A 13,983-nucleotide genomic window follows, 5' to 3' on the forward strand; every position below is an offset into this window, starting at 1 on the left:
TTTAAGAACTAGTTTTTTAGGTTTTCGTGGGTGTTAGGTTCCTGGGATTTATTATTTGAGAAGTTAACTTTAGTATTTCATGGTTTGACTTGCCTGAAATCATGAATTAGAATATTTAATTGGCTGTTTGGGGATTTACAGACCTAGGTTTTTTAAGTTTTCGTGGGTGTTTGTTTCCTGGAGTTTATTATTTGAGAAGTTAACTTTAGTATTTTGTGGTTTGACGTGCCCGAAATCATGAATTAGAACAGTTTATTAGCTGTTTGGGTTTTCAGACCTAGTTTTTTAGATTTTCATGGGTGTTAGGTTCCTGGGATTTATTATTTGAGAAGTTAACTTTAGTATTTCATGGTTTGACTGGCCTGAATTCATGAATTGGAATATTTAATTGGCTGTTTGGGGATTTTTAGACATAGGTTTTTTAGGTTTTCGTGTGTTTGACTCCTGGGGTTTATTATTTGAGAAGTTAACTTTAGTATTTTGTGGTTTTACGTGCCTGAAATCATGAATTAGAATAGTTAATTAACTGTATAGGGTTTTCAAACCTAGGTTTTTTAGATTTTCGTGGGTATTTGTTTCCTGGAGTTTATTATTTGAGAAGTTAACTTTAGTATTTCGTGGTTTGACATTCGCTTCCTGGACACAATACAGATATTTAATTCAAGAAATCATAATAAAATCGCAAGTAAGTAATAAACTCTTTATTGTTTTCACGACTTAGATACACGATGTAGAAATTTAATTCAAGAAATTATTAAAAAATTCTCAGTAAGTAACAATTTCTTTCTTGTAGTCAACTCTTGGATACGCAATACGGAAATTTCATTCAAGAAATTAGGAAAATATTTGTAAGTAAGTAACAAACTCTTTATTGATTTCACCTCTTGGATATACAGTACAGATGCTTCATTCAAGAAATTGTGAAAAAATTGCAAATAAGTAACAAACTCTTTTTATTGTTTTCACCTCTTGGATATACAATACGAAAATTTCATTTAAGAAATTATGAAGAAATTGTAAGCAAGGATAGTATTTTGTGGTTTTACGTGCCTGAAATCATGAATTAGAATAGTTAATTAGCTGTTTAGGGTTTTCAGACCCAGGTTTTTTAGATTTTCGTGGGTATTTGTTTCCTGGAGTTTATTATTTGAGAAGTTAACTTTAGTATTTCGTGGTTTGACATTCGCTTCCTGGACACAATACAGATATTTAATTCAAGAAATCATAATAAAATCGCAAGTAATTAATAAACCCTTTATTGTTTTCACGACTTAGATACACGATGTAGAAATTTAATTCAAGAAATTATGAAAAAATTCTCAGTAAGTAACAATTTCTTTCTTGAAGTCAACTCTTGGATACACAATACGGAAATTTCATTCAAGAAATTATGAAAATATTTGTAAGTAACAAACTCTTTATTGATTTCAGCTCTTGGATATACAGTACAGATACTTCATTCAAGAAATTGTGAAAAAATTGCAAGTAAGTAACAAACTCTTTTTATTGTTTTCGCCTCTTGGATATACAATACGGAAATTTCATTTAAGAAATTATTTAGAAATTGTAAGCAAGTAACAAACTCTTTCCTGAAGTCATCTCGTGGATACACAATGCAGAAATTTCATGAAAGAAATTATGAAAAAATTGTAAGTAAGTAGCAAATTCTTTCTTGAATTCACCTGCTGAATAAACAAAAAGACATTTCATTCAAGAAATTATGACAAAATTCCAAGTAAGTAACAAACTCTTTTTTTTTCACGACTTAGATACACGATGTAGAAATGTAATACAAGAAATTATGAAAAAATTCTCAGTAAGTAACAATTTCTTTCTTGAAGTCAACTCTTGGATACACAATACGGAAATTTCATTCAAGAAATTATGAAAATATTTGTAAGTAAGTAACAAACTCTTTTTGTTTTCACCTCTTGGATATAAAGTAGAGATACTTCATTCAAGAAATTGTGAAAAAATTGCAAGTAAGTAACAAACTCTTTATTGTTTTCGCCTCTTGGATATACAATACGGAAATTTTATCTGTTAATACGTTTAAGCAATAAATATCTTTAAGCTTAACCCGTCTTTACTCTTTAGAATAGTTTTATTCATTTCATTCAAGAAATTATGACAAAATTCCAAATAAGTAAAAAACCCTTTCTTGAATTCACCAATGGGTTGCACAATACAGAAATTAATTCAAGAAATCATAATAAAATCGCAAGTAAGTAATACAATCTTTATTGTTTTCACCTATTGGATACACAATACTGAAATTTCATTCAAGAAATTATGAAGGAATTGTAAATAGGTAACACACTCATTCCTGAAGTCACCTCTTGTATACACACTGCAGAAATTTCATTTAAGAAATTATCAAAAATTGTAATTAAGTAGCGAATTCTTTCTTGAATTCGCTTCCTTGATAAATAAAATAGATATTTTATTCAAGAAGTTATAACAAAATTGTAAGTAAGTAACAAACTCTTTCTTGAGGTCACCTCATGGATACACATTGCAGAAACTTTATTTAAGAAATTATAACAAAACTGTAAGCAAGTAACAAACTCTTTCCTGAAGTCATCTCTTGGATACACAATGCAGAAATTTCATTAAAGAAATTATGAAAAAATTGTAAGTAAGTAGCAAATTCTTTCTTGAATTCACCTGTTGGATAAACAAAGACATTTCGTTCAATAAATTATGACAAAATTCTAAGTAAGTAACAAACTCTTAATTGTTTTCACGACTTAGATAAACGATGTAGAAATTTAATTCAAGAAATTATGAAAAAATTCTCAGTAAGTAACAATTTCTTTCTTGAAGACAACTCTTCGATACACAATACGGAAATTTCATTCAAGAAATTATGAAAATATTTGTAAGTAAGTAACAAACTCTTTATTGATTTCACCTCTTGGATATACAGTACAGATACTTCATTCAAGAAATTGTGAAAAAATTGCAAGTAAGTAACAAACTCTTTATTGTTTTCGCCTCTTGGATATACAATACAGAAATTTCATTCGATAAATTATGAAGAAATTGTAAGCAAGTAACAAACTCTTTCCTGAAGTCACCTCTTGGATACACAATGCAGAAACTTCATTTAAGAAACTATGAAAAAAATGTAAGTAAGTAACAAATTCTTTCTTGAATTCGCCTCTTGGATAAACGAAAAAGTCATTTCATTCAAGAAATTATGACAAAATTCTAAATAAGTAACAAACCCTTTCTTGAATTCGCCATTGGGTTGCACAATGCAGAAATTTAATTCAGGAAACTATGAATAACGTTGCAAACAAACCCTTTCTGGAACTCGCTTCCTGGACAGAAAATACAGCAATTTCAATCGAGAAATTATGAAAAAATTGTAAGTAAGTAGCAAACTGTTTCTTGAATTCTCCTCCTGGATGCGCAATACAGATATTTCATTCAAGAAATTATAAAAAAAAAAGTTGTAAGTAAGTAAAACACTCTTTCTTGAATACACTTCTTGGATACCAAATACGGAAATTTCATTTAAGAAATTATGAGAGAATTCTAAGTAAGTAACAATCTCTTTCTTGAAGTCCCCTCTTGGATACACAATATGATACGGAAATTTCATTCAAGAAATTATGAGAAAATTCCAGGTAAGTAACAATCTCTTTCTTGAAGTCCTTGAAGACTGTTTTTTTAGACAACACCCATTTTTTAGGGGCCAATCAGAGACAGAGGAGGTTGCTCAATATACGATAACTTGATTGGTGATTGGTTACACACCGCGACGGCGTATACATAGTGAGAGAGACATGCAAAGTCGACATAGGTTTATTTCATTTTTTAAGATTAATTTAGACTAGGTTACGTGCGTGTATGTAACCTAGTCTAAATTAACCTTAAAAAATGAAATAAAGCTATGTCGACTTTGCATGTCTCTCTCAGTATGTATGCGCCGTCGCGGTGTGTAACCAATCACCAATCACCAATCAAGTTATCGTATATTGAGCAACCTCCTCTGTCTCTGATTGGCCCCTAAAAATGGGTGTTGTCTAAAAACAGTCTGGTTGAAAACATGGAGTGGAAACGAACATGTGTGGGGAATTCAAGAATGAGTATCTTACTTAGTCAGAATTTTGTCATAATTTCTTGAATGAAACGTCTTTTTGTGTATCTATGAGGTGAAATCAATAAAGAATTTGTTACTTACTTTTTTTTTTTTATAATTTCTTGAATAAAATATCCGTATTGTGTATCCAAGAGGGGACTTCAAGAAAGAGATTGTTACTTACCTGGAATTTTCTCTTAATTTCTTGAATGAAATTTCCGTATCGTATTGCGTATCCAAGAGGGGACTTCAAGAAAGAGATTGTTACTTACTTAGAATTATCTCATAATTTCTTGAATGAAATTTCCGTATTGGGTATCCAAGAGGTGTATTCAAGAAAGAGTTTTTTTACTTACTTAAAACTTTTTTTTATAATTTCTTGAATGAAATATCTGTATTGTGCATCCAGGAGGAGAATTCAAGAAACAGTTTGCTACTTACTTACAATTTTTTTATAATGCTACTTACTTACAATTATATCGATTGAAATTGCTGTATTTTTTGTCCAGGAAGCGAGTTCCAGAAAGAGTTTGTTTGCAATGTTATTCATAGTTTCCTGAATTAAATTTCTGTATTGTGCAACCTAATGACGAATTCAAGAAAGGGTTTGTTACTTATTTAGAATTTTGTCATAATTTCTTGAATGAAATGACTTTTTTGTTTATCCAAGAGGCGAATTCAAGAAAGAATTTGTTACTTACTTACATTTTTTTCATAGTTTCTTAAATGAAGTTTCTGCATTGTGTATCCAAGAGGTGACTTCAGGAAAGAGTTTGTTACTTGCTTACAATTTCTTCATAATTTATTGAATGAAATTTCTGTAATGTATATCCAAGAGGCGAAAACAATAAAGAGTTTGTTACTTACTTGCACTTTTTTCCCAATTTCTTGAATGAAGTACCTGTACTGTTTATCCCATAGGTGAACTCAATAATGAGTTTGTTGCTCACTTAAAAATATTTTTATAATTTCTTGAATGAAATTTATAAATTCTGTATCAAAGAGTTGACTTCATGAAATAAATTGTTACTTACTGAGAATGCTTTCATAAATTCTTGAATTAAATTTCTACATCGTGTATCTAAGTCGTGAAAACAATAAAGAGTTTGTTACTTACTTGGATTTTTGTCATAATTTCTTGAACGAAATGTCTTTTTGTTTATCCAACAGGTGAATTCAAGAAAGAACTTGCTACTTACTTACAATTTTTTCATAATTTCTGTAATGAAATTTCTGCATTGTGTATCCACGAGGTGACTTCAGGAAAGAGTTTGTTACTTGCTTACAATTTTCTCATAATTTCTTAAATGAAATTTCTGCATTGTGTATCCATGAGGTAACTTCAAGAAAGAGTTTGTTACTTACTTAGAATTTTGTCATAATTTCTTGAATGAAATGTCTTTTTTATTTATCCAGGAGGTGAATTCAAGAAAGAATTTGCTACTTACTTACAATTTTTTATAATTTCTTAAATGAAATTTCTGCATTGTGTATACAAGAGGTGACTTCAAGAATGAGTGTGTTACCTATTTAAAATTCCTTCATAATTTCTTGAATGAAATTTCAGTATTGTGTATCTAATAGGTGAAAACAATAAACAGTTTATTACTTACTTGCGATTTTATTATGATTTCTTGAATTAATTTCTGTATTTGCAACCCAATGGCGAATTCAAGAAAGGGTTTGTTACTAATTTAGAATTTTGTCGTAATTTCTTGAATGAAATGAATAAAACTATTCTAAAGAATAAAGACGGGTTAAGCTTAAAGATATTTATTGCTTAAACGTATTAACAGATGAAATTTCCGTATTGTATATCCAAAGGCGAAAACAATAAAGTTTGTTACTTACTTGCAATTTTTTCACAATTTCTTGAATGAAGTATCTGTACTGTATATCCAAGAGGTGAAATCAATAAAGAGTTTGTTACTTACTTGAAAATAATTTCATAATTTCTTGAATGAAATTTCCGTATTGTGTATCCAAGAGTTGACTTCAAGAAAGAAATTGTTACTTACTGAGAATTTTTTCATAATTTCTTGAATTAAATTTCTACATCCTGTATCTAAGTCGTGAAAACAATAGAGTTTGTTACTTACTTGGAATTTTGTCATAATTTCTTGAATGAAATGTCTTTTTGTTTATTCAGCAGGTGAATTCAAGAAAGAATTTGCTACTTACTTACAATTTTTTCATAATTTCTTTAATGAAAGTTCTGCATTTTGTATCCACGAGGTGACTTCGAGAAAGAGTTTGTTACTTGCTTACAATTTCTTCATAATTTCTTAATGAAATTTCCGTATTGTATATCCAAGAGGCGAAAACAATAAAAAGAGTTTGTTACTTACTTGCAATTTTTTCACAATTTCTTGAATGAAGTATCTGTACTATATATCCAAGAGGCTAAATCAATAAAGAGTTTTGTAACTTACTTACAAATATGTTCACAATTTCTTGAATGAAATTTCCGTATTGTGTATCCAAGAGTTGACTTCAAGAAATAAATTTTTATTTACTGAGAATTTTTTTAATAATTTCTTGAATTAAATTTCTACATCATGTATCTAAGTCGTGAAAACAATAAAGAGTTTAGTACTTAATTGCGATTTTATTATGATTTCTTGAATTAAATATCTGTATTGTGTCCAGGAAGCGAATGTCAAACCACGAAATACTAAAGTTAACTTCTCAAATAATAAACTCCAGGAAACAAATACCCACGAAAATCTAAAAAACCTAGGTCTGAAAACCCTAAACAGCAAATTAACTATTCTAATTCATGATTTCAGGCACGTAAAACCACAAAATACTATCCTTGCTTACAATTTCTTCATAATTTCTTAAATGAAATTTCCGTATTGTATATCCAAGAGGCGAAAACAATAAAAAGAGTTTGTTACTTACTTGCAATTTTTTCACAATTTCTTGAATGAAGTATCTGTACTGTATATCCAAGAGGCGAAATCAATGAAGAGTTTGTTACTTACTTACAAATGTTTTCATAATTTCTTGAATCAAATTTTCGTATTGTGTATCCAAGAGTTGACTTCAAGAAAGAAATTGTTACTTACTGAGAATTTTTTCATAATTTCTTGAATTAAATTTCTACATCGTATATCTAAGTCGTGAAAACAATAAAGAGTTTATAACTTACTTGCGATTTTATTATGATTTCTTGAATTAAATATCTGTATTGTGTCCAGAAAGCGAATGTCAAACCACGAAATACTAAAGTTAACTTCTCAAATAATAAACTCCAGGAAACAAATACCCACGAAAATGTAAAAAACCTAGGTTTGAAAACCCTATACAGCTAATTAACTATTCTAATTCATGATTTCAGGCACGTAAAACCACAAAATACTAAAGTTAACTTCTCAAACAATAAACCCCAGGAGTCAAACACACACGAAAACCTAAGAAACCTAGGTCTGAAAATCCCCAAACAGCCAATTAAATATTCTAATTCATGATTTCAGGCAAGTCAAACCATGAAATAATAAAGTTAACTTCTCAAATAATAACTTCCAGGATCCTAACACCCACGAAAATCTAAAAAACTAGGTCTGAAAACCCAAACAGCTAATTAACTATTCTAATTCATGATTTCAGGCACGTAAAACCACAAAATACTAAAGTTAACTTCTCAAATAATAAACGCTAGGAAACAAACACCCACGAAAACCTAAAAAACCTAGGTCTGAAAATCCCCAAACAGCCAATTAAATATTCTAATTCATGATTTCAGGCAAGTCAAACCATGAAATACTAAAGTTAACTTCTCAAATAATAAATCCCAGGAACCTAACACACACGAAAACCTAAAAAACTAGGTCTGAAAACCCAAACAGCTAATTAACTATTCTAATTCATGATTTCAGGCACGTAAAACCACAAAATACTAAAGTTAACTTCTCAAATAATAAACTCCGGGAAACCAACACCCACGAAAACCTATAAAACCTAGGTCTGAAAATCTCCAAACAGCCAATTAAATATTCCTATTCATGATTTCAGGCAAGTCAAACCATGAAATACTAAATTTAACTTCTCAAATAATAAATCCCGGGAACCTAACACCCATGAAAATCTAAAAAACTAGATCTGAAAACCCAAACAGCTAATTAACTATTCTAATTCATGATTTCAGGCAAGTCAAATCACGAAATACTAAAGTTAACTTCTCAAATAATAAACCCCCGGAGTCAAACACCCACGAAAATCTAAAAAACTAAGTCTGAAAATCCCCGAACAGTCAATTAACTATTGTAATTCATGATTTCAGGCAAGTCAAACCATGAAATACTAAAGTTAACTTCTCAAATAATAAACTCCAGAAAACAAACACCAACGAAAATCTAAAAAACCTAGGTCTGAAAACCCTAAACAGGTAATTAACTATTCTAATTCATGATTTCAGGCACGTCAAATCAAGAAATACTAAAGTTAACTTCTCAAATAATAAACTCCAGGAAACAAACACCCACGAAAATCTAAAAAAACTAGGTCTGAAAACCCTAAACAGCTAATTAACTATTCTAATTTATGATTTCAGGCACGTAAAACCACAACCTAACGCCCACGAAAATCTAAAAAACTAGATCTTAAAACCAAAACAGCTAATTAACTATTCTAATTCATGATTTCAGGCAAGTAAAAACACAAAATACTAAAGTTAACTTCTCAAATAATAAATCCCAGGAACCTAACACCCACGAAAATCTAAAAAACTTAGGTCTGAAAACCCTAAACAGCTAATTAACTATTCTAATTCATGATTTGAGACACGTAAAACCACAAAATACTAAAGTTAACTTCTCAAATAATAAACCCCAGGAGTCAAACATCCACGAAAATCTAAAAAACCTAGGTCTGAAAAACCAAAACAGCTAATTAAATATTCTAATTCATGATTTCAGGCACGTAAAACCATAAAATACTAAAGTTAACTTCCCAAATAATAAATCCCAGGAACCTAACACCCGGAAAAATCAAAAAAACTAGGTCTTAAAACCTAAAAAGCTAATTAAACATTCTAATTCATATTTTCAGACACGTCAAAACACGAACTACTAAAGTTAACTTCTCAAATAATAAAGCCCAGTAGCCAAACACCCACAAAAATCTAAGAAACGTAGGTCTGAAAACTCAACTTGGAATTGCAAACACCCACCCGGACATGCACACAAAAAGAATCAGACATGTAAACAGAGAAAGACAGGCAATTTAGACATTCAAACCAACACAGACAAAGTCTTCGACTTGCAAACATCAGCCCAGGCTTTCCCCTTGAGGTAGATCCCGTTTATTTTCGATTCTGATCATTTTTGGTTGTCCCTCCAAAATTAAACCCTCCCCCTTCTCCTGCCCCTCATAAATGAGGGAACGAAGTAACTCTGTGCCTTACCCTTGAGGCAGATTTCCGTTTATTTTCGATTCTGAGTACTTTTGGTTTTCCCTCCAAAATTAAACCCTCCCCCCTGCCCTGCCCTCAGAAATGTGGGAACGAAGGGCCTCTGAGCCTTGCCCATGAGACAGATCCCGTTTATTTTCGATTCTGAGTATTTTTGGATTTCCCTCCAAAATTGACCCCCTCCCTCTCCTGCCCCTCAGAAATGGAGGAACGAAGGACCTCTGAGCCTTGCCCATGAGACAGATCCCGTTTATTTTCGATTCTGAGTATTTTTGGTTTTCCCTCTGAAATTGACTCCCCCTCCCCTGCCCTCAGAAATTTGGGAACGAAGGGCTTCTGAGACTTCCCCTTGATGCGGATCTCATTTATTTTCGATTCTGAGTATTTTTGGTTTTCCCTCCAAAATTGATCCCCACCTCTCCTGTCCCTCAGAAATGGAGGAACGAAGGGTCGTTGAGTCTTCCCCTTGAGGCAGATCCCGTTTATTTTCGATTCTGAGTATTTTTTGTTTTCCCTCCAAAATTGACCCCTCCCCTCCCCTGCCCTCAGAAATTGAGGAATGAAGGGCCTCTGAGCTTTCCCCTTGAGGCAGATACTGTTTATTTTCGATTCTGAGTATTTTTCGTTTTCCCTCCAAAATTGACAAATCCTACACTCCAATTTGCAAATCTCACTACCCCTTTTAAATGTCAATCAAATAATTCTGATTAAAGTGTCCTTTTTTTTAATAAAAAAAAAAAACCTGTCTGCTTCTCAAAATGTTCGTATTTGGAACTCTGTCAGTTGAATAAAACAACAGAGTCCTTTGGAAGTGGGGGAATGAAGGACCTCTGAGCATTCCCCTTGAGGCAGATCCCGTTTATTTTCGATTCTGAGTATTTTTTCGTTTTTCCTCCAAAATTGACAAATCCTATACTCCAATTTGCAAATCTCATTACCCCTTTTTAAATGTCAATCAAATAATCCTGATTATAGTGTCCAATTTTTTAATAGCAAAAAAAAAAAAAACCTGTCTGCTTTTCAAAATATTCGTATTTGGAACTCTGTCAGATGAATAAAACAACAGAGTCCTTTGGAAATGGGGGAATGAAGGACCTCTGATAATTCCCCTTGAGGCAGATCCCGTTTATTTTCGATTCTGAGTATTTTTCGTTTTCCCTCCAAAATTGACAAATCCTACACTCCAATTTGCAAATCTCATTACCCCTTTTTAAATGTCAATCAAATAATTCTGATTATAGTGTCCAATTTTTTAATAACAAAAAAAAACCTGTCTGCTTCTCAAAATGTTCGTATTTGGAACTCTGTCAGTTAACACTAAGAAGTGAACTGGGTAATCCCCTAGCAATAACAAAAGGCTTAGCAGTGATTAAATGTCATTTTTCGACCCATTGTCGGTCGCAAATTGAGTTAGCTTAATGCAAATGAGATATCATTTTGATATCTCTAATAGTGTATGCGATACTGGGGCGAGATCTCAGATACCTTTAAGCTACAGGCTATTAACCGGATTCCATAGCTACAATATTCTCTTTGAAAAGGTGTAGAGGCGCAAGCAAATAGTATAGGAATTCCTAGGGGCGCAAGCAAAGTATAACTTAGATTACTACTAACAACCTAGTTTAGTATAGGCAATCTTTAGTGTCCAAATAAGGTGTGCTGTCCGAATGTATAGGATAGCTTTCAGTACCCAAATAAGGTGTGCCGTCAGCATCTGTTATAGCATAACTACTTGCATTCAGCACAATAACAACCTCTTTATTTTTCTTCTTTTCTGTTCGTGTTAATTAGAATATTCAACATTCATAAATTGAAGAAAGAAAATTCCAACAGCAAAATTTACACCAGCATTTTAAAGTGAAAATTCTTGACACATAAATACATAAAATCTCATAGTAAAAAGGAGAAATGCTTGAATAGAGGTTGCATCAAATAAAATTGCCTTACCATTTTAAACCATTTTGTAAACAATAATTTGGAGTCATATTTTTTATACGTGATACGCGTTTAGAATTTACAGAAATAGTTGTAGAACATTTCTAAAATATTCAATTTGTGATTAAATCTTTTCTATATACATTTAGTAGGCTACTAGACTACTCACTTTACTCAGTCTCTTTGTCACTAACTTTTCCAACCAAAAAAGAAGCTAATGACTAAACTGTTTGGGGGGGGGGGGCTAAATTATGTAGAAGCAGTGACTTCAATTGTGGGAGACTATAATCAAACAATAGACAAAAATACAACTAAAAATGCCTCTTTTTTGGCATTTTTCTTGAAAAAAAGGTGAAAAATAACAAATTTGTCCCACCAAGGTTTTGAAAAATACATTTTCCCCCTCTATAGATTTCTCTCGGTTTTCTTAGCTATTTCTAGGTTTTCTTAGCTGAAATGTTCGTATTTCCGTATATCCCTTAGTTAGGCCTTGACTTTGACTAGACTTTGGTATTTGAAGAATAAGAAGCACAGGCAAAATTACTCTTAAACTTTCTATAATTGCTGTATCTTACCATCTTTGATAGCCAAAAATATTGGCTTTTTAGGACTGTCAACATATCCGTGAATAAATATCTTTGTTTCCTTTTTTGGGTCCAGGTAATTTGAGTTCTTGAGTAGCCGAGAATTTGATACCACTAGGCCTTCTGGTACATCTTTATTTTTCCTAAATATTTTTTACAATAGTTACAGTATCGATATGCATGAGGATTTAGTAAGAAAGTAGCCTACTTACGAAAAACTGTCAGGGGGGAAAATTGTACTCCTAGATTGTAAGAGAGCCAGTGCCTTTCATTTTCAACAATTGATCATTCCATAATAATACCATGAAAGCTGACATATCAACTGGACCATTATAGATCTTACTCGAATTAAATAAAAAAAAAAACAATTTTTTTTACTGAAAGTAAGGAGCGACATTAAAACTTAAGACGAACAGAAATTATTCCGTATTTGAAAGGGGCTGTCCCCTCCTCAACGCCTCGCTTTTTATGCTAAAGCTTGACTCTGTCTCACGACTTTAGTTTTTAAAACAATAAAAACTTTAGCGTAAAGAGCGAGGCGTTGAGGAGGGGACAGCCCCTTTCAAATACGGAATAATTTCTGTTTGTTTTAAGTTTAATGTTGTTCCTTAATTTCAGTTAAAACAAACTTTTTTTATTTAATTTCTGAACGTTTTTGAATTAATGCAGGTTTTGATTTTGGCTCACTCTACATGAATAATTAAAACAAAATTTGCATATTAATTTTACTTTTTTGGGGGGTTAAATGGCTTTCTCGAAAGCTTTTTAATTTTATTTACGAACTTCTTTATTAGTAATAAATATACGCAACTTACTGATTAACTTACGTAACGAATTTCTATATTCGTATGTTTTTATTACTTATATCAGGGGTTTCACCCCCTAGTCAATACCTCGCTTTTTACGCTAAAGTTTGTATTTTGTTCAAGTTCCTTGAGAATTACCCCTTAATCACAAAGGCCGTTAATTAGAATAAATAGCTCTTAATAAATGACTAAAAAACTTTAGCGTAAAGAGCGAGGTATTGGCTAGGGGGCGAGCCCAATCATTTACGTAATGATTTCTGTTTGTGCTTATTTTCAGTTAAAAAAATTACTTTTTTATTTAATTTCTGATCGTTTTTTTAAATAATGCTGGGAAATTTGGTGCCTTCTTCATAACAATATTCCTTCCCCTATGAAAACTTCCTCCATGGAAAGATCCTCCCACGTAAACCCCAGCCACCCCCACTACCAGGAAAAATTTCTAGGCGTTTACCCCTCCCCCTCCGGCGATTAACCCAAGGAAAATACCCCCCCCCCCATAAAAAACCATGGAGGGGAGTAATCGCTGGGGAGGGGAGGGGGGGTTAAATGCTGACCATCCCAGAAAAAATCCCCCTGAAAACGTAGGTATACTTCCCAATAACCAATGCTATATGCAAACATTGGGCAAAGTTCATAATTTGCAGCCCCTCCCCCGGAGACTGTGGGGGATTAAATCATCCTCAAAGACATAGGTACTACTATATTGTTGACCCTGCTGAACAAAATGGCTATCTCAAAACTTTGATCGGATGACTTTGGGAAAAAATGAGCATGGGAGGGGGCCTAGTTGCCTTCCATTTTTTTGTCACTTAAAAAGGGCACTAGAAATTTTAATTTCCGTTCAAATGAGTCCTCCTGTGGTATTCTAGGACCACTGGATCGATACGATCACCCCTGGCAGGGGCGAATCTCCAGCATTCTTACTGGGTGGGGAGCAAGAGGGGTCCATATCTGGATAGTCAAAGGGCATGGGATGTATAGTATTTTTTTCCACATTATTGGGAGGGGGGAAACTCCCCCTCTGCCAGTCCCAAACGACACCCCTGACCCCTGGAGAAAAGAAACAAAAACACAAATAAACACGGATCTGTGATCTTTCTTCTGGCAAAAAAAACAACAAAATTCCACATTTTTGCAGATAGGAGATTGAAATCT

General features: G+C 32.5%; 1 protein-coding gene across 1 annotated transcript in view; it reads right to left on the reverse strand.

Moving 5' to 3' along the window:
- The window catches only part of LOC148950413 (lipase member I-like), a 184,289-nt gene that overhangs the window by 45,178 nt on the left and 125,128 nt on the right, over positions 1-13,983 (reverse strand). The window contains exon 3 of the mRNA XM_089091594.1: positions 12,014-12,165. Coding sequence (XP_088947720.1) covers positions 12,014-12,165 — 152 coding nt within the window. The remainder of the gene's footprint in view (positions 1-12,013; positions 12,166-13,983) is intronic.

Source organism: Artemia sp. Qi Xiang Cuo, chromosome 7 (assembly GCF_049724085.1).
Source record: "Artemia sp. Qi Xiang Cuo chromosome 7, ASM4972408v1, whole genome shotgun sequence".
Lineage (NCBI taxonomy): Eukaryota > Metazoa > Arthropoda > Branchiopoda > Anostraca > Artemiidae > Artemia > Artemia sp. Qi Xiang Cuo.